General features: G+C 36.5%; 1 protein-coding gene across 1 annotated transcript in view; it reads right to left on the bottom strand.

Annotated features, from left to right (window-relative positions):
• ME1 (malic enzyme 1) overlaps window positions 1-24948 on the bottom strand; it is a 145987-nt gene that overhangs the window by 50440 nt on the left and 70599 nt on the right. The window contains exon 6 of the mRNA XM_015858973.3: window positions 12045-12148. Within this exon, the coding sequence (XP_015714459.2) occupies window positions 12045-12148 (104 nt within the window). The remainder of the gene's footprint in view (window positions 1-12044; window positions 12149-24948) is intronic.

Genomic DNA, 24948 nt, shown 5'->3' with positions numbered 1-24948 from the left:
TCAACTGAGAAAACACTCCAGCTCCAATAACCTTCCCATCTGCCTGAGTGCATATTAACTCATTGTTCTCAGCAATCTGACTCCCTTCTTCCAAATACAGGGTTGAAAAACCTGTTTAAACACCAAATTATAAAACAAAAGCATGTTGTGCAAATACTCGAGTCCTATGAAACAGAGCCATTTTCTTGTCTTCAGCCCTCAAATTTTCTCACTAGCATGCTCTTATGCAAGTAGCTGCAATTACAAACTGCGCTGTTTGGATATTTTGTAGTACTATAAATGGTCAGAGAGTTACAATAAGCAGCACAACATTTCCTAGTCAAGACTAGGTTTTCCAGCAATACGAAATGTTTGCAGAAGCTGCCTTCAGTTCAATGAAAGTGTACAGGGAAAAAGAAAGCATAACAATATGTTTTTGTTATCAAGTGAGCGCAACAGGAATATTTTGGAATATGATTTCAGGAAACGGTATCAAAATTTCTTTCTCATGGAAAAAAAAGTCTCTTGGAAATCTACATAATAGTTGAAAAAGCGTTCTAAGTAAGCTTCTTCTGAGCAAACTCGAAGAGATTTTAATCGAACCACTTTTGCATATGTGGTAATATTGCTATTGCTTATTTTCAAAATTCAGTGTATTTACCACTCTAATATCCAATAAGCTTCTTGAAAATAAAATAAATAAGCAATACCACTACAGAATTTTATGTTGATCAAATCTATTTCTTAAATATCCTGATTTATTAAAGTTTGTGGTTAATACTATGTAAAATTTGATTAAATACTATTTAGGATACTTACTAAATGCAGGAACTGCATTCAGACCGAAAAAGATTAGCCCTTATTGTCTAAATCCAAATCCCAAAGAATGCACTGCTCATGTTTGTCTTCCATGAACAATCTCAATTTGCCATCATATTTTTACTAAAGACAAACCTTACTTAAAAAGCATACATCACACACTCCTAATGAATTAGCAAGAACTGTTCAACCACCCCCAATCTCAGTTTTCATTAGTGTACCAAAGCATACTTGCCTGCACAGCTCACGTGAGGAGTTGTTAAAAGTGCACTGTGGATGCTGTATGCTAGGATTCCCTCTTTGATTTTGCTTTGGAGTTTTTGCAAATAATTCCAAGTGTGACAGTGTTTTAAGGTGATACTGTTACTGTAAGAAGGGACTTAGCAACAGAAACTGATATGGGGATCACATCCTTTATTCTTCACGTGTACCATTTCAAAATGGCCATCTCACAACCATCAGCACATGCTGGCATTTTACCTAAGAGCAAAATGGGAGCAGCTGGTTCCCATTCTGAAATCTGAATTGGAAAATATACCAAACCAGCTGTACTCAGTTCTCTTATCCTGAAAATGCTGTTCTTTAAAAATACTTTCCATATATAACTTACAGCTTCTGTACCTTCTGGCAAAGAAAAGAAAACAAACCCTAACATTGTACAGCCTGGCTTAAGTTGAAAAATCTTTTTTGTTTAAACAAATTTGAATCATTAACAGATTTACTAGAGCACTTCTTTGTAGATGCTATGACATTCTTAAATTAGCTTGTATAAATGTGAAGGATCAATGATTTAATTAGCTTTTGAGCCTCTCACCCCACCCCACACCCCAGTATAAATTCAGTGGAATGACTACAGTCAAACAGCTGAAGAAATGTAGTTTTCCAGAAGTCAAACATGTGCTCAGATCATAATCAATTTTTCAGCAGAAAAGATTAATCAAAGTATTTTTAATAAAAATTCAGTACTGTAAAAAGATCTCTAAATGTCTGGCTCGTTACTTCCAACCACAGAAATGGACTTCATAAGTTTTTATATTCCTCCATGGCTGACAAAGGCAAAACCTCTAACAAGACAGGCTTTGTATTCTGAGCCTAATTAAGGAAGCTAAAAATATATAATAATTCTAATGTTGCAAGATGAAAATACATGTAAGTGGACTTAATTATTGCTAGATTTGAAAATATTCATAATTTTTTAAAGCACGTGAATTAAGAGATTATGAGCATCGCAATGTTTCAGACGTTCATGTGTCAAAAGTTTTCTGCACTTAAGCACTGAATATAAACCCAAATGACAAATGGGAAAAGTAATCTGCTTAAAAATGGCTGCGACTTGTACAGAAACTGATTACACATACTAACTAATTGCTTATTAAAAGAAAACAATTTTTTCTTTTTCAAATTTGCAGACACTTCTTAATGAATGTTCTTACAGTCCTTCAGGTTATATAGTCAACACAAATAAGCTTACCGCTATCCATATGACTTTAAAATGCAAAATAACTCCTGCGTGTGTTTTCTAGATCAGAGCTCTGTCCTGAGCAAGAGCAGTTATGTCAAGTATCTGTTACACTGAAATATTTATAATATATGAAACAAACTCATACATAACAAGTAATTACCTTTTAGCAATATGGATTAGGTACAAGATAATTACAAAACAGTGATAAAAAATAAAATGTATAGTATCAATTGACTAGATATAAAAAAGTAAGTCTTCCAGAAAGAAGGCATAGCTTTTTCTAGTACATACTACTCATTCTTATTAAAATCTGCATAGCTCATTTTCAGCAAATCCTGCCAGCAGTCTCTTTCCAGTAGCCATTGCTACAAACCAGCAACTAGAAGAATGATTAACTTTGATGCTAAAATCCACTAAATTCTGAAATAAAATTATCCAATTAAGTGATATGTCCTTTGCAGTTTCCAAAGTATAATGTTTGAAACAGATAACTTTCTGGTTTCCTACTAAGCTAAATCCCATTTTCAGAGAAAAAAAGTATCAAAGTAATGCTGTGCTGGAGATAAAACTGTAAAGAATTTCCTTCTGCAAGAGCCAGTGCAGGGATAGCAGAAGAAATTCCTCCTCCTTATTATTCAAACCTTAGCAAAATCTAAAAGAGTAAGGGATTCAGAGAAAAGCATCACTAAACCACTAAAACTCTAGCCTGACTTTCAAAATATGTTTCTTTTTCCTTCCATATGCACCCCCTTTTTTTAGATAAGATAACCCATTAGTTAAATATCATCTAAATGTGGAAGTTTGGTGGCCTTGCCAGGCAGGGGGGTTGGAGCTTCATGATCTTTGAGGTCCCTTTCAACTTGGGCCATTCTGTGATTCTGTGATACTCCCGAGGACGCAATCAGCAACCTTCCAATGCCAGTAATCCAGTTATTCATTTAAACTCACAATGAATTACAAAGTATTCTCGTAATTTGGTGATTAGATGCATGAGCTAAACGTACTCCATCATTTATTTGGGGTTTGTTAGCTCTGTCACAAGTGTGGGCGTCAACGAAATGTCAGCTCACTTCACTTACATATGGTAGTGGGTCTGAAGTGTCATATTTCATTTTTCAGCCTTTTCCAGGCTAATATTTTTTACAGTGATGTATAAACACTAGTGATTGCTAATGCAGAAGGAAAATGTGCATCTGGAATTTCCAAAAAGTGTCAAGAATATAGCAGACTTCAAACACTGTCTCCTTACGTCTAGGTTAAATAAAAAAGAATAGGAATCAGTAAAGTAGGTAAATTACCCTATCTTGCCATTCAAAGCAGCAGTCTTTATCTGCTTTCAATTAAGCGAGCTCTCAGTATGCCTTGTTGGCAGCAGAGAGGTATAGAGAGACTGCAAAATTAGAGGGAAGTAGCTCTCGGCATTCAAAACAATGGCAAAATCTGCATCCAACCTCTAACTTTATTAGAACTATATCCAACTTTGATGTTTCCTAGGGATAGCCTTATAGGTAGAAGTCAACCTCAAAGGAAATTTAGGGTGCTTCTTTTCTTGCCAATAGTCTATCTATGCAACAGTAGGAAGGTCACACAGTGCTGGCACTTGAAGCACATAAAGGTAGACATTGGGGGTTGATATAGATATTTAAACACAGGAACCCAGTGCCCTCTGAGGCATCCATGGGGTATCCATGGCACCTGCACAGTACTGACAGGTAGGACCTAGTGTGCCTGACAGCTAAAGAACCTAGGCCAGCAGTTGGAAGATGGAGAGGATACAGTGCTGTACTCCTACGTTTAGGCAACTGGATTGTGCCCAGGAGGACATCTAATTTAAATGCAGTTATTTTATGCTTCACATCTCATCTATGAAGAAGAAAAAAGTATTAATCTGCAACTACTTTAAGTGCAGCATGACTGTAAGAAGGCTTACACACCACTACAAAGTGGTTAGACAGATTGGGTGGAGGATGTTTTAAATATCACTGGATATGCCTACAAGACTGAAAAAAAACCTACCAAAGTCAATAAGTAGCATGTTCCTGACATAGAAAAGGCTTCATTTAAGGTACTCTATATTATCTTTATAAGGATCATACTTACTGGTGCAGATAATGCACACAACTCCACAGCTCAGCTCTGACATGTATTCTGATCCCAGTTCCAAATCCCTGGCAGACAGTTCTTATCACGGGGTTTGCATAGTTAAAAGGCTAATTTGGCAGTAATCTCAGGATAAGGTCAAATGCTTCCATTTCACAAGTCAGCATTTAAATCCAAACTTCAGTACTAAACGAAAATTGTCCTGATTTTCAGAAGTGCCATGTCTCCCCTCTTCAGTCAGTTATATTGTTTTGTAGAGACATATTACAGGTGTAGATTCTAGGATGGAAAGGGAAGTAACTGAAGTTTCCATTACAGTTTTCTGGGAGGACTGTACAAAAAATTGTTTGTGAGGCCTTGGTCCTAGCAAGTGCTTTGCCTCACAACAGTCTTAAGGAGAATACATCATTAAATTTTGTGAATGTGACAGAATACTGTGGTCTGGGAGTACAGCTGTTTGTCGAAGGCTTAAAAAGTAACAACACATTGGTATCAAAACATTTAGAGCGTTAAAATATTTTCTCCTTCCCCAGCCTCCCACTGGAGTCTGTTAGGATCACTGATGTTGTGCACTACTAATTTTGCTAGAAGTTCGTGATTATATTCATCTCATCTGCACAGATGCAGGCCTACTTGATGAATCAGCATAGGAACAGAGAAGGTTTTATAGTCTAAGTTCGGAACAAACTAAGCAATGCAGTCTTTTTGGAGAGCCCAACTTGGCCTGTTATTTTGACAGATGCAGATGATAACAGGCCATTTCAAAATATCTGAATACAGTTTGAACTTCCATTTTCTAATGTGTTCTAAATGGAAGACAGAAAACAGGTAATATCACATATTTTATAAAAACTGTACTTGCAGTTAACTCCTACTGAGGATTCTGCCCACCATGTCCTGCAGCTAAAAAAGAGGAAGGAGAATGGCTGAGATTACCCAGACCTTTTCCGCTTTAAAAATCCCTTATTGAAATAAGTTGGAGAAGAAAAGCCTGAGAACAGTGTGTTCTTCACTGGTTGCATTTTGACTTACTACAGAGAGTCTGGAACATATCTGAGCATTACTAGAACATGAATACATCCCATTCCAATCAGATGGAGTACAAGAAGCATATGAAAAATACTTCTAGCTCTCTCTGTTTAGTCCCACTAAAACAAAACAATTGTCATCTCCCTCAGTATTGATTGACAACTTCTTGGTTTCTTTCAGAAATGAATGAGGTTTTATATCCTTAAGACTCCTCTACTGATTTTTGCTAAGAATTTCTCTGTGGTCCTGCAGTACAAACAGTAATAGCTCTCTTTCTACAAATAAATTTTATATGAGTAGAGTCTGTCTATCCTGCCATGATTTCACTTCACTCGCAGATTCACTTTCCTTACGCCAATTACTGTGCCTGAAAAACCTGTAAAGCGTACATTTGTGTCATTTCCAGCAATCAGATGTAATTTAGCCCACAGCAATGAATCACTAAATGCATATGTAAAAGTCTTTAAGGCTGTCAGAAGTTACCAATCACAAAATCCCAAAAAGATTCATGCTATTGGCACAGCTGCCAATGCAGCTCCAAGTATGATCCTTGTTTTCTGCCTGCTGCAAAGTGAGTAAATCAAGGTCCTAGGTAAAGAAGGTCCTGGTAGAAGGCAGCAGAATGAAAGAAGGAACAGCACACTTGAAAAAAACTGCTCTGGTCTAAGATTTAGATTCTCAGTGTTTTAAAAACTGTATTTTAGAACTGGAACATTATTCATTAGCAGAGTTGCTAACTGATCTATCTGTGGATGCCTTTGTATATTGCAGGGAGTTGGACCAGGTGACCTTTAAAGGTCCCTTCCAAATCAAAGAATTCTATGATTCTATGATTTTTACTTTAAAACACAACAAACCCTGTAATTCTTGCAACTGCAAATTTTCTTGACTTCTTCCACTGTGAAAGGCTCGACACTTGGTCATCACTGTGCAAACTTATCTCATATGAACAACTAAGTAGATTATTTAACTGCAAGGGGCACTAAAGGAGATCCAGAAAGGCTGTATAATTGCATCGCAGGAGATTCAGGTTATCTCTGCATATGAAATGAAAAACCTAATATGACTTCACCTTCATTCATGTTTTTCCATGAATTGAACCTTGAGAAAACAAAATGGCTGTGGTGGCCTTTCCTGCCTCACAGTAGTGCAACACATTCCACTTCTCTATCTCATATAAGGCACTCCCAGCAGCATTTGGTGCTGCTGTTTTGACTGTCACCAAAACCCAGACTATGGAATACTTATGTTTATTTATTACTGCCTTGGCATGGTGTCAGTATTTCTCAAGAGCGTGCAAGCAAAAGGAAATGATGAATCAGAACAGTTTAAATCACTGTGAAAGCTGATTGTGGTTTAAGATGACAAAACAAAGATCCTTCTCTTGCCAAGGACATCGATGGAACAGGACTGAGATCAGAGCTCCTGCACAAAATATTGTTATTTGGGAAACAATGAGCACTTCTCCTGTGACAAGAGACATGGACTTATTTTTAGCAGATGTGTTGTTATTGACTATTTATACAACAGAGTCAAACAATGGGCTTAAACAAGCTGAAATCCATTGTGCTAAGCTGTAAAACTGAAAGGACCCATGCACTAGAAACAAAAGTTATTGAAAAAGACGGAAAACTTGGTGTTGAAAGTTAGACATAGACATTTTCTTGGTTATCTAGTGCAGTAATCGATCTAGCAATGCATACAATCTGTTTTCAGCTTCTAGTTAATGAAAGTACAAATGAATTTTAAAGAAAAATGTGAAGGTAAATAAGCTAGTAACATGAATCAAAGGTTTCAGCACTTCTAAGCACAGAAAGAAGAGAGGACAAAATTTTATGGTTTATATTGACATTAAAGAAAGTTGGACACAAATATCAGATAAAGATTATGATAAAGTCATAAATAGATGTAAACTGAGATTTTAAATAAATAGATAAATAAAAGCAGAATTCAGACTCTCAATGCAGAAAGGTCAGTTTAAGTTGGTTTTGTTCTGGAGTGTCAGACAATTACCACCCAGCCAACCAAACTGGATAACTGCACCACCAAATGAAGTAGCACAAAGGGAAGGGAAAAGGGCTATAGGGCACCAAACAGCAAGTGCCCACTGAGGGGCAAAATCTGGAAACAAAAATATCTTCACTAAGACTGCCATAGGAGGAAGTTGTTGCAGCAGTATTTCTTTCTATGCTCCTTCTAAAAGTCTCTTTATCTTGAACGATAAAAGAACATAGAGGCACAATGCAAGTCTTAGTCTCACAGTACCACAATGCACTAGAGGACAGAGGTGCCAATGTCCTTTTACTAACAATCTGTGCTTGAATACACTGTTAGAAGCAGTGTATGGTCCAACAAATTCCATAATGATGCACAGCTATAATCATATTATGTATTAATTTATTGACAGCACATTGTCGTGCCACAAGTTATGTCCATTCTGAACTAATAACTTACAAATTTAGTTACGTTCCAATATAATTTACTAAATAAAAACATCTAGCAAAGTATGAGTATGTTCCAAAAGTAATGCCTCCTATATTATTATTTTGGCCCAAGATACCACAGGCAGATAGTGGTGTTATGGAAATAGAGGCTGAATCCTGTTGCCAGTATTCTGGTACATTTTGTTGTTGTGTGACAGACAGCAGCAGAGGGGCTGACACGGATGTGCAGATGAAGCAAAAGTGTGTCACTGAATTCCTCTGTGAGGAAAAAAATTGCACCCACTGACATTTGTCAGTGCTTGTGGAACACGGATGGAGACAAAAGTGGATGTGAGCACAATGAGGTGGTGAGTGGTGTGTTTCAGCAGTGGCAAGAGCCACTGAAATGGTGTTTCAGGTGACTATAAAAATTCTGATGAATGTATTAGGCAGACTCTTGTACATTTCTGGCAAAAAAAAAAAAATGCACTGCTAATGATGATGACTATCTTGAAAAACGGTGTTTTGTAGTTGAGAATTTGCTCTATCTAACAGTGTTATCATGCTTTTTAATCTGTTGTTGTTTCCGTGGACATAAACAGGAGGCATTATTTTTTAAGTGACCCAAGTATTTGTGTAATTTTCTTTTAATGATTGATAAATCTTTCAGTTGTTTTCAAACTCAGATAAGCCTTACTATAAAGCAATGTTTTAGAGTAACATATGTGAAATAAAGCATTGTTAACATCTGTGAATAATGTAATCAGGCAAATGAGTAATAATGACTACATCATGATTATTTAAGACAGAACATACTGAATTACAATTGTCAGCAGCTTGGTTTATACATCACAAGCTTAAGAAAAGCACAGCATGTGAAAGGATTGGGGAAGGATTTAATTAAAATGTGATTACAGACTGGAACATAAATGATACATGAGACTACTTTTCTGTGGTTCACAACTATTGCACCTTGAACTGAAACTGAAAAACACACAAATAAAGAAGACACCATGCCTACAAAAGCCAATTTCAGTGATACAGGGTTGCTTTTCCACATCATAAACCCATAAATTTTGGCTTATAACAGAAAAAGAGTTCTGCAAAACTCTTTGGGACTTCAGTATTACCTTCCAGAATTACATAAGATTATTTTTCATTTCCTAGATTTTTCCTCTCTGTTGACAGATCACCGGTACAAGTCAGCCTTGTCCCTCTGAGCTGTGCATTTTTCCTCCCCAGTGCACAGTGACTTTTGTGATCTGCAGCAGAAAGCAAGCTGGTAATATGCTATTCTTCCCTGCTCTGGTTCTCTTCAGGGGAGTTCAAGCTGGAGTCACCTTTACCAGATTTGCTAAAAGGAAGTTTCCTTCAGAAAAAGGAAAAAGTCCACTTTTGGCATCAGACAAGTAAAGTTCCTGTTAATAAAAAGGTTTTTTTTTTCTTCACCCCTCATTTTTTGTTCTATCTCTAGTCTACATATTTTCCCCTCAAGTGTTTCCAAAATCCCTTCACTGCTGTAAATGAATACATCATTGCAAGCAAGTAGGAAAGAAATGGAAACTGGAATAAAAAGTTAGAATTACTTCTTCTGGTTTTATAAGAAGTCATTGTGGATCAATCCCAGCTACCAGAGCCCTGTTTAGCAGTCCCTCCTCTCAGAGTTTCCTCTGTAAACACAGATATTTAAGAACAACTTGTCATTTGGAAAAATTTGCTACTGTATAGAATGTTTTATCATCCATTTCTACACTGGGTAGAATATAACAGACCTTTATGAATAGGTTTTAATGTTTGATTTGAACTATTCAGTGATAAAGTTATCTCTTTTTTACTTCCCATATTATAAAATATTCCTTCCATTTAATATGTCTTTATACCTTTGAATTACCACGCCAACACAAAGCAAGAAATACTTGGTAACATCCACAGAAATTACAGCACCTGTCTACAGCAAAGGCAGCTGCTGGCAATAGTAATTAATAAATAGACAGATACAGACATAGGTAAATAAATAAAAGCTGTTCACTGACTTTATGCCAGAAGAAATCCAGATACTTTCCATATGCTTGTGCCTTCTCACATCTGGGAAAAATCACACTGTACTAGTTTCATTCCACTAAGATAACACAGAGGATACTGTACCAAAATCCTGTATTAGTGGATGTTTTAAGTCTTTCTCTATGTGCTTTTATTAAAAAAAATAAAGACTCGTTCAAAAATGATTTTGATTTACAAGAAAAGCTTGTTTGGGGTGAATAGCAGTAAAGGCTGAGAAAGGGAAAATATTACAGCTGATGAAATTATACCTTCATATGACAGGCCTTTTTATAGAGCACATTATTATGTACCATGACATTTTCTCTATAAAAGTAGCATTCCAATAGGATACACTATAAATGCTGCCACACCAGCTGATAGATTTTCAAAATTTAACAGTCAATATGATACACAAGTCTAGGAAGATTTCTGGGAAGCCAATAAGAAGTCTATATAAAATGTACCATCCTGTACAGCTGCCTACTTCCACACATTCTCAACAGAGCTGATAAAACCTCACCTCAATTTCTACAAGAGTTGGCTTCCCTGGAGAACTGTGAGAGTAGGAAAGATCTAAAAAAACATCTTCAGTACAGTTTTCCAACTTAAGCTCCTTAAAATATTTGTCATCACATTTAAAGTTTGCCCTTTAAATTTAGATTAAGGAGACATGACAGCCTTGCTCTTCATGGCTAGGTGTACCGTGGAGGTGAATATTCCACAGTACTGAAAACATGACAATAGATTTCCCAGATCTTCTCCCATTCTCTGAATTGATTAGGCAATGTTATATAAGAAAATCACTTTCAGAGTATCATGGCAAGAAGTGCAAATAAATACAGATAATCTAAAAAATAACAGGCCAAACATGAATCTAAGACTTGTAAAGCAAATTCTCCTCTGTGATACATCCAATAGAAGGCTAAGAAAAGTGAAAAGAGAACAAATATGAAAGAAATTTTCACAAGGAAAAGATTAGTAAAGTATACAATTACCTAAATCACTGTAATGTCTGCAAGAGAAAATAATGCACAGTAAAACAAATCACAGTCTGTACTTTTAATAGTATGACCCATGACATTAGAACCAACTGCAAGCCCTACACCTACCAGTGACAAACTGGATCTAAGTTTTAACGTAGAGTATGTTAAATTATTGAACAAATGGACTTGACTTTGTCTTAGCTACATCACTTCTCCCTTCATCTTAGCAAATGAGTATCATAATTGGACGCCGTGCTACAGCCAAAACAACTGACAACCTTGAATTTTAAGTACTTCACTTCAAACATGAAAGGACGATGTTGTAGACCATGACAGATTTAGCTGAGAACAAAGTGGTCTTTCAGAAGGTCAAGTTAACATAAATTGCTAAAAATTACTCAAAATTACAGTTTATAAGGATTTTTGAGTAAAAAGAACAAGAGAACAAATCAACCAGACCATCAAACATTACTGAAATAGTATTCTGCTTGACCTTGAGGATTTCATTCAGTATATGATCAAAATGATCTAAATTTAGCTATGGTTCATTTTAAAGACAGGATGAGATAGTGAATGCATTAAATTAGAAATTTTCAAGGCTTGGTCCATATAGCAATTTTTAATGTTCTGAATCTTCTATTATGGAAGTAGAAATCCATCAGTTTTGTCTGGAAGAGATTACTCAAAAAAAAAAAAAAAAAAAAAACAAACCCCAAAAAAGCAAAAAAACCAACAAAAAAAACCAACCAACCAACCAAAAAAAACCTGTAGGGAGATTATGTATGTTTGTAATAGAGAGGGAGTCAGCGCAGAGTGTATGCAACCATAAAACCTGGGGAGAAGGGAGATTTAAATATGATGGCAAGCAAGCTGCCAAAACAATTTTCTAAGCAAAATGCTGGTGCCTCACACATCAAGTCAGAACTAACCCTCAAAACAACAGTTTGAAAAGTTAATTCAATCATCTCAAGATGAGTTTTCCCACTCATACAGTGAAATCGTACAACAGCAATACTTAAAGCAAGTCAGAGACAGTTGACCATCTTATAAAATACAGCGCTCCATAAAAATAAAAAATAAAAAAAATCAGGAACCTAGCAACTCTGATCTCACTACTCTTTCTTTCTTACATAGAGAAGGACATTTATTTCTCCCAGGATGAAGTTGACAATGGAACTCACCAATGAATAGCACAAATATATCACATACCTTGAAGTCACAGCTTCCATGAATTCATCAAGAAGATCATCATAGGCTTGACCTCTGATTCTCTTATGTCTCAGCCCAATATACAAAGGATCTTTCAGCAATGCCTGAAACACACACACACAAAAAAACCCTATTTGAACTATTACAGGAACAAGTTACACAAGTACATTCTATATTAAAAAGGAGGACAATACAGTGTTTGAGGATTAACCCAAGCATATGAAATACATATCCATTTATCCACCTCTACAGAAAGACTGAAGAAACACAACAAAGAGATTAAAGAAACAGCCTTTTGTATCAAGGAAAATGGATATCCTAGTATCAAAAGAAGGATATTGTTTCCAAGTGAAAAAGTGAAAGTTTAACCTAGGAAGTCAAGTTTCAAACCTATTATTTAGAGCTTTATTTAGTTCCTTTCTTTTTCCTTTATATCCTGACAGGGTCCTGCCATTAAAAAGAAGCTGTTTTCTCATCATATTTAACAAATCTCTCTCAGGGAATAATTAGTCCATCATTTCAGCTGTGTTGATGAGCTGATATTCAGATAATGTTCTGCTTTCTAAAATTCACTATGACAAAACATATGCAAGTCCTTGATCTTCTTCTTCCAACTTTTTTAAACATCAGTTTAGACTACAGTATTCTTCATTTCAGTTATCCATGCCCATCAGTTGGATATGATTTCTGAGTCCTTCTATGCTTAAATCTTGCACTTTTTCTTCCTGGAGATTTATGATCCAGAATCTGCCCTATATCAAAAAGACAGCAAGCCTGTTTCATTCCATGTCTTTGCTACTGGACAGCTTTGTTTCCACATTAAAACTTACAAACTTAACAAATGTTTTGGAAGTATTTTACCATCCCATTTGACAACTCACTCCAGCTACAGCAATTCCCTGGTCCTCATGTATAACAACATTCTTTTTTACAGACCCCTAAACATTAGTAAGATAATTTCTCTCTTGTGTCTTGTGTTTGGTCCTTCCACACATGCTCAGACAGACTGCAGAAACAATCATTATGACTGACGACTAATTTTTGTTGTCACCTGAAAGCAGTTTCCAAAACCAACGCCACTGAAGAAAACTGTACAGCAACTTCCACTAGGAAAATATCATAAGGAAAGATATAGACCACTTCTCAGTGCTAGAGAGAGCTTTATGTATACAGTAAAAGTGAAAAGGCTGAAGAGCTTGTTCAGCCTCCTTCAGCCTGGAGATGAGAAATCTAATTTCTGAGCTTTAGAAAAGGGCATGAGTTGTTTTCCCAGTTCTTCAATGTTGTACAATCAAAAAAATATTGGGGTCAAAAGCCTCAGCTGAAAACTGATAAGTAACAATCTTACCAAACAGACAACCACCATTGGTAGTACTATGATGTTACTGAGGGATAGTAGCATCACAGGTTCACTGAATATCACAAGCTGGAAGAGATCTTCAAGGACCACTGGGACCAGCTCCTGACTGCACAGTACCACACAAAATTCAAACCCAGTGTCTGAGAGCATTGTCCAAACACTGGTCAAAGTGCTGCCCTGGGCAGCCCATTCCATGGCCACTGCCCTCTGTTGAAGAACCTGTCCCTCACCCCCAGCTGCCCCTCCCCTGACAGCTTCATGCTGTTCCTTCGGGCCCTGTTGCTGTCAAAGAGAGCAGAGCTCAGTGCTGCCCATCCACTCCCAGTGAGGACCTGCAGCTAACATGAGGTCTCCATCAGGTCCTGTGATCTGGGCTGAGCAAACCGGGGGACCTCAGCTGCTCCTCAAACACCTTGTCCTCTAGATCCTTCTCCACCTTAGTAGTGCTCCTTTGGACAGACTAGTAGTTCTATGTCCTTCTTGTATTGTAGCCACAAAATTGTACATATTAAGATGCCCTTCTGTGGGGCTGTTCTTCAACCACTCCATATACAGTATGGACATATACCATATACATCTTTATAAATGTTAGTCTTCTGAGTCTGAACAGGTGTTAGCTCTGCACACTTATGCAAGGAAATGAGTTTGGCATCCTGGGGCAACTTGCCTGGTGCTATGTATATTGTATTGCAAGGACAAGAGCAGGCAGGCTGTGCTGCACAAGGGCAGAAGGGATGGAGCCTGCTTGGCACACATCATGCCTGGCTGCCCACAGCCTTTGCACACTGGGCTCTTTATTTGTTGCCACAGATATATGCTGGAAGCCTCCACAGAATGTCCTTGGCTCAGTCTGGCTTTGTACAGCAGCCTTTTGCTCAGGGACAAACTGTGGTAATTTTGTAGCGTGTTACAAGATTCCTTCATGAAGCATTCTTTCCAGCCATTACAGTGTTGTTGTTTTTTAATTAAAGTTCCGTGGCACTGTCAGTTCTTCAGTCGGTCAAAGCCGCCTGTGTGTGTGGGAGCCAACACTAGAGTATGAGCAATGGGGTTAGGTGTCTATGCAAGTCAAAGCTGTGACTGTTAATTCCTCTTCAGGTTAAGAAATTTATGGGCTTCCTGAGCAAAAGGCAAGCAAAGGATGCAAAGATCGAACTGGCAGATAAACAATCTCGTGAATGAAAAGAGCAAACTGGACTGAAGAGTGAAGCCTTATTTAAGGCAAATTAACTGAAAAATTCTAACTTGGTAGTGTAAAACAATAGAATTGTTATTTCAAACTGTATTGAATGCATAGAACATTCTTTGCTATTAATGTTTTTCCACAGAAACTGTTCTTTCAACAATTGTATTTAAGACTGATGTCATAGGAACATTATGAATGTACCACCTTTTAAATACTGGGCTCTGACACATAGGCAGGTTTCAGTGATAGAGTTACAGATGGGAAAATGTTTGTTATTGTTCATAGGTACTATAGCCAGTACCCATCTGTTGGGCAAGGCTAAAGAAAGGGCGAGCTGATGCTAGCACTCGTGTTAGCTCATCACAAAGGTGAGGTCTCTTTCTTCTGGGGAGAGGCAGAAGGCAAAGCTCCATTTTTTTCCTTTGCAAGAGGTTCCTTGTATTGTATAAATGTGTTGACAAAGTTCTCACCCTTAGGTAGGAAGGGCCCTGTTCTCTTACTGGTGGGTATGTAAAGGAAGGCAGTATAGTTCAAAGAAAAAGGTTACCTGATTATGAAGTTACTTTTTGCAAAGTATTCTACACCCTCAAACTCAGCTAATGTCATTGTTTGTTGAAGGATTTCTCTCATCCACAATTCAGTCAGCATTCACAAACAAAGAATCTAATACACGTGTTTAAATTCTGTGTGCCAGACTTCAAAATAAGCTTGTTCAAAGAAAATAGGCATCATAGTCTAATGCAAACTGAAATCTTATCCATTCTTCCTAATGCCTTAAAAACACTTTGCAGCTGTAAGCAGTTCTTACAGGGCAGAAAATCACGATTCAGCAAGTTAGTGCAAATTTAAATGAACGCAGATTGATTACTGCACAATTAATTTTGATGGAAGTTGTTGGTGTGTCCACAGATTCAATGTTATTTTTTACTGATGAACTCTTTTATTGGAAAAAGTTTCACACAGAGTGAAATTTCAGTCCTGTGGAAACAAAAAAAGTTGTTTGAAATGTCCGACATTTCTGGAGAACAGAAACTCCACTGTGCTCACCAGCCCTTCCTCAGGCTGAGAAAACAGAAAAAAAGAAGCTCACGGGAAGAATTTGGACTGTTTTAATATATAAAAATATTAACAATTGAAAAGATGTCAGTGGTCCGACGTTCTTCTTGGTGGCTATATGCTTCACTGGACCAGTCCTCATTGGACCGATTGTAGTCTGAAATGTTTTTCATATCTGGGAAGTGGCACATCTTTGTCCCAAAGCTTCTGGTGTTCTGCACATCTGTAATTTTCCTTTAGTTTCATAATTGTGGCTCCAATGAATATCATTTTTCATTGTAGAAATGGAGGGTTTTGATATTTTTGCAGTGCTGGGGGAATTCTCACTCTGAAACATCACTGTATACCAAATAGGTCATAGGTGGCACTGAGGGGTCTGGACTCTCTTTGCTGACAAAGAGAGGCTAAGCATCTTGCAGCCCTGGGTTCTTAACCTCCAGTTTTCCATGAAACTGTGCACTAAATTATATATGTTCCGAAGAAATTTCCTGGTGCCAAGTTGAGAATAGATGACATTTCCGTGTGTTTTTTTCTCTATTGGTGAAGTATACATGTGTGCAATTTTCTGTTTCTCACTGCTTTGGCTTTTGTACCTAAATTAGAGCCAGGTGTGCAGCTCAAGCCTTGCCTGAACTTTGATGGTTTGCTGATCTCTTTACTATAATTGTGCACAAGTAAGATGGTATAAATGACTGCCTTTTTCTTAAAACCCCAAAAAGTCATTACAGTTTTAATATGCTCAGGTGGTGCTTCAAAGGACTTTTTGTTATTTTACACAGCTAATTTTAAGTAGATCTATATGATCCTCCTAGTACTAGAACCTCAATTAAGCCCTTTCTCCTTGTAAACTATTATTTTGCTTAAAGTTTGAACTATGTAATGTTGCTAAACCTCAATGTTTTAGGAGTTTTTAAGCCTTAGAATTAAGTGTGCCTAAAAATAAACTCGTGTCAACTTTTCCAGTATCATTTAATATGTGTAACAAACCCACTAACCAGGAAAAACAGACTTATGTTTCACAGGAGATTAGATTTCCAAAAGAACAAAACAAAGTTTAAGCTTTGACAACAAGCTGGGGAACAAAAGGAACCCAAGTCATTTAGGAAAAGTACCTAATCATCATGTCAACTTGACACACTTGATTGTGGTATAGAACTTTCTCTCCAGTGATCTGTTTTGAAAGCCATGAAATAGCCCATAGTAAATGTTAATCTCTCAAGATGTGTGAACTCTAAAAAAAAAAAAAAAAAAAAAACAAAAAAAACCACACAAAAAAACCCAAAAAAACAAAAAACAAGAGGGGACCCAGTTTGCATGGTGTTGACCTGAATAACAGGATAATGTGCTTAAGCAGCTTATTCATTCTTCAGTGCCTTTTGGAAACAGAGAAGCTCCACAGTGGATTGCCACTCACAGCTCAGAAATAACTACTGTTCTTTTCACTTGTAGAATGTTTAGTTCTTTTGTCTTCGCCCTGGGTTTCTTCATACATTGTTCCAAACAGGACTATAAAGGAACTTTGGGCTATTTCTTGTCTAACTGTAACATTTGTAAAGTAGAAGGCACTGAGCTGTAAAGGAATTTCAGGCTCTTGGTATATAGCTGGCCAAGCTTTTCATCAGTGATGTGTCACTGAATTAATTGTCTGGGCTTGTGAGACTTCCCAGACTGAAAGTTTAAACATGCCCCAGAAACACTGAGTTCAGTATGCTTTAAATATCCCACTTGAATAGGTGAATACATTTATATAGTTGTCTTATAAGTACACTCTGAGTTTTAGTATTAGCTATGGATAAAATACTTACATATATATATTACATATATTTCAAAGTGGCATAAGGAGGATAAGACCTAGTGTTTCAAGGCAGATAGTTGGCTCAATTAGCCCTTTCTTTAAATAGCATCAATTTGAACATATATTTCTCTTGAACTTTTACAGAGTTACTACCTAGTGCAAACTGGATTCTTGGTGCAAGAATTTGGCTCAGTTTGGCTGCAAAGCTTTTGAAACATCTTCAGAATTTAAAAATTATAAGGGGCAAATGTGTCTTCCTTTCTTCCTTCCTTCTTCCTTTTCCTTCCTTCTTTCATTTTTGGCATTATTTTGCAAAACAAGAATACTAACAGTTTAACAGAAGTCTTGTGGAAGCGTGTTAAAAGTGCAAATTGATTTGCCCATTACAGTAAAAGCAATTTGCCTTAAGCTGTATTGAATCAAGAGGCGTGCTGTGTGCTCACAGAAGACACAGAGCAGCAGACACCTGCAAGCTGAGGAAGCTGGGACAATATTATTTTGCTTGTTGTCCCTGAGTTCCCCTGTAATGCTATTAACAGAGGCACACAGTGGGGAGGGCTGATTCTGCCACTGTCTGGTTCTGCTTTCCAGGCCTGCATGCTCCATGGGAAGTATGATGCAGCTCCCATGGGTTTCCCAAATTCATCTTAAGATTTTAAGATCTCACTTCGCTAAGAGCAGTTCATTTGCATTTCCTGTGAATTTATCTTCCAGAGATGTAAAATTATCCTTGGTACATCAGATTTTCCTGAAGTCAATGGTCAATTTCATTTAATATTTCAATGCATTTTCTTGGTTATGTTACTCATCCTCAGCTTGACAATGACCTTTCTAAACAGCTTTACAAATGAAATAGCTGAAAAAACAAGCAAACATCATCTTTCATGTAACAGGATAAAGTCAAGAGTGGCTAAAGGAAGACCCAGATTTCGAAAGCTCTTAGAAGGAGTCACTAGTCAGAAATATCTGTAGAAAACTCAATACTGGACAATTTGGATGGACCTAGAAATGCAGCTTTCCATTAACAAAGCTCAGAAAACAGCCTGCTCCTTTCATACAATTGTTTTTCACTTCCTTAGAAATAATATATTACTCCCTATCTAATACTGCCTTCTGACGCATCCTCTTAAGAGGGCACAAATGATTTTGTCACAAGGGCAGCTTTACCACAGTATCCAAGGCTAGCACTGCATCAGTGACATGCTGACACAACCACATCTAGCAGAGCTGGTGAAGAGATCAGAGAGGCCCAATTCATTGTGCATTTTAGGATGCACTAAAATAAAAACACCAAGATAAATGTGCTGTATTATGTTTAACGGTATCAGAGAACTCTCTTAACATCTGTCTGAAGGGATAGGGATCATGCCAACTCCACAAATGCCTGTAATTTGAGTTGGAATTTGGAGGACACTCAGAACCATGTTTGCAGAGCAATATTTCATCTGATGCAATTTAAGGATGCATAACTCTTTTATACAGTAAAACTGAAAACAAATGGTTGTCTGCATGCCAGTGGCATTTCTTGAAAATCTTAACCTTATTTGCCTATTGAGACAACAGTAGTCCTGAAGAATCTGACACTGTTTAGATCTTCAGCAGATTACACTGCATAAAATAATTCATATTTTAAAATAGAGACAGTAATCAGAAAGCAAAGAAGTAAAGTAAGTCTTACATTTAACACATGTAATTACCAGTAGGCACGAGAATAAATTTCCTAAATCCCTGACAACTACTTTTTATAAAAGATTTTACTTAACCTCAGGACAAGCTTAGACTAATAATTAAGCTCTCTGTACAACTGACCATAAGCAGCTGCCAAACAGCTAATGACTATCATTTCTTCTCCTAGAGCTCCAGCACTTAAATAGCTAAAATCTCAATCTGTATGTCCTGTCACACGTCACAAGACATTTAACATGTCCATATTTTAGAATATGCGTGAGGAGGGGAACAAGCTACATAAAAAGATTGTCGCAATCAAACACTGTTATATTATTGCTTTTAAACATATAAAGGAAAATACAAATCTCCACCCTAAGATGCTGAAAGAATGTTATGCAGTGAGTACTTACAATAAATTACAGAAGATGACCCAAACAGCAGTCACAGAATATGATCTAAAAATGCTAGAAAAGCATCCACTATTCAAACAGTTCTGGCCACAGTGATTTTTTCCTAGAAATTAGAGACATTTTTCATTTATTTTTTTCAGTTCACAGTGTGATAACAAACAAATTGTGTCTTGCATTCACTACACTGCAAAATGAAGGGAATTTTAACATATCAGTAGATGCACTGCTTGTGAAACTACAAATCTTATTCCATGTTATCAGTACATCTTTCTGATCAACAGTTCTGATATTTTGCAATAATTTTTGTTTGCTTTCAGATGTAACCATAAATCTTTATCACTTGTTGTGCCTTATTCTCAACTCTATTAAACTTGTATCTGTTTATTTCATTTACTTCTATAAGTTACTTCCTTGTGGAGGTTCACCAAAATATCTTTCACCCTGACATCCCTGTCTCCAGCGCTGACACACCGTGATCTTTCTTTACTAGAACCAACTATGTTGAGTCTCTTCCTACATATACAGGTCACATCAACAATGACCCTTTGACAGACTGGAAATCACTAACCAAGTCTGCTGATATTCTTTTGGTGCTCACATCTCAGTATTTGATTATGCCTGATTTCCTAACAAGAGAAAAAAAATAAGGTAGAAGTAGCTTATCTCACAGTTTGTTATAATAGCTATATTTATAGCTCATTCCTACTCTCATCTTCTCCATTGACTGTCAAAGTGCTGCAGAAGCAGAGAGCTAGTTTCAGAAAGAAGCCAACTAAAACAAACAGTATCTGTTGCCGTCTTCTGAGTGTGAAGAATTGGAAACTTTTGATGTATTTTGTAATAAGGTCTGCCATCAGTTTGGTCTATGGATATTCATGCATACTATCCAAAATAAGCATTTCCAGATATTTATTTCTACCCTTTTATAAATCCCCTTTGCTGAAATGTGGAGTGAAAAGAAATGAAATGAACGGATGGAACTGCTGGTAATGTCAGTATACAGCTCATAGTCTTTAACATGAGCTGAAACTGAGATATAAATCCAGTGCCAGCATTAATGTTCTTTCCGCTAAAGCTGTTTCCTCCTCTGCTTCTTCTTGGGTCCATAAAATCATTGCAGTTACGCTGTTTGGTAAATGCGACAATCTGAAACCCCATCTGGCTCTCTCACATTTTCCATGGCCTAATGAAATAGATTATTTCATAGAAGAAATATTCATAAGCAACATATTTCATAAAAATAAATTAACAGTTTAGGGAAAAGAATGCCACACTCTCCTAGCCAAAATGGCAAAGTTTGGAGGATGACAACTGAACAAAAGTGAGAGATAATTGTTGAGGTCTTCTCACACATTAAGCAGTTGATATGTTCAAAAATAAGTTAAATCTTTTTAGAAGTTTGAACAATGTGGAAGAAGCATGTAGCAGAGAGGAAAGTGAAGGGCAAACCAAGTATGAATTTATCTTATCTAAATTAAGAATCTATGTTGGATATTTCAACATCTAATCTATTCTAAGCTCTTTTAGTAGTCATTGGACAAAAATAGATAGTTTTAAGATACAATTCATTACACCAATTTGAGGTAGATCTTCTACAAGAAATGTTTACTTCTCTTCATAAAATTAGCCTCAGATGATTAGCCTGGGTTCAGATCACTCTCAAGGTACTTTTCTCTTGCCCAGTCATTTGGAGCTTACTGAGTTCAGGAATGCTGGGCCAAATTCTCAAAATGAATTATTCAAATTTGAGATTATAATTGTCTACTCTGTTGAATCTCAAGTATGGGAAAGATAATAGAGGATAGACAAAAATATTGTTATCTATGTAGGTATACTAGGAAGGCCTAGTTTTTGGTCGAGGATTCAAGGAATACAAGAAAGCTGGATGGTTATAAGGAGATTACAAGTATTGTTCTCCAGTATTTTATGGAAATCTAAATACAACACAGTTTAAGTAGGGGAAAATAGAATGATAGTGAAACTCAGTCCAGCTATGAAATATATAATAATATTATACACAACATTATATTATTAGTATTAAAGACATTAGAAAGATAAAATTAACTTGAACATCTCTAACTTAACTGTGCAAGAACAGTTCAGTGGGTATTATCGGTTGCAGTAAACTTGTTCAATGGCAAAAGCAAGCCTGGATGAAGAAAAGTAAGATTTTACATTGTTGTATTTTTGTATTGGTTTGATTTATCTTCTGAATGAAAATTTAGGGGAAAGTATTTTTCATTTCTATATTACACCAAAAGGGGATACGCACTGTAACAGAAATAATGTAAACACAATGTCCTACTCATTAAATAAAGAAGTTAATTACAAATGAATATACTAGTAATCAAAATGTGCTTAGTGTTGATAATATATAATTGAGTCTGAATAATATTTAAATTGAGCAAATGTTTAAAAGAAAAGCCCACTTATACTGGAATTTTATTGATAAATCTACTGATAATCACAGCTACTGAGATGAGCCTAACAAAATATAAGAAAAGCCTCTGAATGAAAACAAGGGAAGTGATGTAATACATTCCTCTGGGAATGCCATGGCAAAGATAGCATATAATCGACATTTGCAAATGGATCAAAAGAATTAATATCACGAAGAACTGCTGTTTCCCTTTCTGAACAACAATTTCATAAAAGGGCCAGGCAATGCTTTCATGCTCAGCACACAGTGAATCCCTTAGGAAGCACAAGCCATTTATTACAGTCTTCTACAGTCTGAAGAATCAGAAGGTTTAATACAACCAAGGAAATACATAATCATTTAGACATAATAATAAGTAAGAGAAAAAAGATAAACAAAATCAACACATTAGAGATTAATGTACCTCTGATTGCATGAGTAAAAACCTCTAAAAATTCTCATCTAGTTTTTATAAAATTTAAGAATTTAGACCAATAATTTCCTCTGGTATAGACTTGTCTTATCAAGCCACTGATTTGGATATACCATGCACCATATGATCACCTATATAAACCTTTACTTTTTTGTTTATTTCAAGGTTTGGTTAAAGTAAGCTCATATAGCATCATTTCTTGTCCATTGCCTAAAGCTCTGATTTCATTTCCTCTTCTGTTTTATTATTTTCTATAAGTTTTTCTGACAATCCCACCCCACTTTGTCACAAGTCTCAAAATCTGAGAAATAGGGAGAATGGTCTAATGTGGAATAATACTTTGAGGCAGAAAAAGCAAGCTATGGCTTAGTCAAATGACTGAGGTCTGCATGTGTCAACAACAAATTAGCAGCGTATGGCAGAAACATTCAAATGCTAAATCTGGACATATTATTACACTTAAAAATTCTCAAGACATCTGATTTAGAGGCAAAAGAATTTTTGATATTATCACATTGTCAATGCTTCAAAATGCATTACTAGAACTATTCAGTAAAAGACCCCTTAAAAGCAAGAGAAGCAAAGCTCTCCAAAAAATGCCCAAAATTATCAGCTGTCGGATATTTGGGAGCAGCTCAAGAAAATTGTAGAAAGGCCTCTGCAATGAAGGGCAAATGCAGTCATAAATTACACCCCCTTTCCAACTCCTTTATGTTCGCAAGTATAGTATGGATGTTGGCAGAGTTTCAGGTATTTCCTTTTTTGTTTTTAGTTTTTTTAATGGGGCATGTTTAGGAGAGATAGCTAATGCCATATTTATTTTAGAAATGAAATATTGTGAATTCATTGTGTGAATGCATAGGGTTAAGTATTCTGCATTGAAGCAAACATAGTCCTATGTTTGTTTTGTTCCATTTTAGCTTCATAATGGTATCAGTGCAAAAATCCTTAACCCGTTGAAGATTCTCATTAAGATTGTGGCTCAAAGGACAATTTTAGATATATCCCTTTCTGCATTTTTGGGAAATGTCAGACTCAGATTTAGACTTTACATTTTCTCCATACTATAGACTGTAAAATCTAGATTCAATATCCTTTAACTCCTTTTTTTTTTTCTTTTTTTTTTTTTCTCCTTCAGCCTTTAAGTGGTTATTAACTAAACTCTGGACCTTTTGTACTGTACCTAAGCACCCTAATTTTAGACGCAACAAGAAAAACACATTGCACTTGTCCACACCCTTCTCTACCACAGACTAAGTCCACTCCAAATAACTGAATAAATTTAGAAGAATAGTACTAATTCCTGCAAATCAAAAAATATTGGTTTAGGGTTTTTTTCTTTGGTACCATGGGCTGGACAGAATAGTAATTCAGAACTGACTTTTCAGTACTTTTGATCAGTGAAAACAAAAAATGATTCATGACTGTGTGTATGAAAAGTAATACCCTACTGCAATATTTTCTTTCCAACTGGAAGGGAGAAACAAGAGGAAGGAAGGAATATTCATGAACTGTCATGTTTATTGAAGTGCTGGCACTTCAAGTGCACTACCAGGGAAGGATCTTGCAGCAAGATATAAGGGGAAAAATATCTACTTGTGAAATAGCATCATATTTGTGAAAGAGAGTGCAAACGGCAAGAAAAATTCAGGAGTTCTAAACTCCTGAAAAGATTACTGCGATCATCCCTTGCCAGAATGGCAGCGGCAAGCATTATGCTGCGCTCTTAGAAAAATGGAGATTTACTCCATCATTAGTTTTAGAGATCATAACATCTGGAGATCAGCATGATTAAGCCTCAACATTGCCTTTGAGTACCTGGCCTGGACTCACTGTTCTGTGGAACGTGGAAAAGAGACCACATACCTCAGTAAGGTGGGTTAAACTGATCATTCACATTTAACAGAGCTACATGAAAACCTGTGTATCTAGAAATCTACTGTCTGTACCCCACACAGGTCATTTGCATACCAGAAATGCTCAAAACTATTAGTGAAAACATCTGCAGAACATATCCTAGAAAGTAAATCCTTAGCTAAAAAGATAGCACCTTCTTCCTGTCTGAATAAAAATTTCTATTCATGGAATTCAGAAAGTGCCATCATTATTTATTCATTTATTTTATTTAGTCATTATTATTATTATTCAGTACACTATTAATGAAGAGCCAGCTCTAGTTCTACCAGTCATAATCCAAGAGCAAGGCAAAAGAAATATGATCTCTTCAAATTCAGAGATCATAACAATTTTATAATGCATTAACTACCCAAGCAACAGTGTGGAAGTGCAACTCATCTACATAAGAATGTTAATTGTGACAATGTTTTATTCAGAAATCCCTACAGCTGTAGGCAATGCCCATCATTTTTTTTATCTGCTTGCATCTTTAGTTTGATTAGTGCCATGGTTTTATGGTATTTCATCATTTTTCCACATCATAACATCACACAGTTTTCCTCACCTAGGCCCATGTCCCTACAATTTCCCTCCCTCCTGCTCCTCTTCCCGGGGCATGAATCCATGGATCCCTTTGCCCACTTGTCACAGGAAGCAGGCCAAACCTCTGACAGTTAGAAA

This window comes from Coturnix japonica, chromosome 3, assembly GCF_054131305.1.
Source record: "Coturnix japonica strain WE chromosome 3, WE-NBRP24, whole genome shotgun sequence".
NCBI classification, from domain to species: Eukaryota; Metazoa; Chordata; class Aves; order Galliformes; family Phasianidae; genus Coturnix; species Coturnix japonica.
This window is presented reverse-complemented; position numbering and strand designations above follow the sequence as displayed.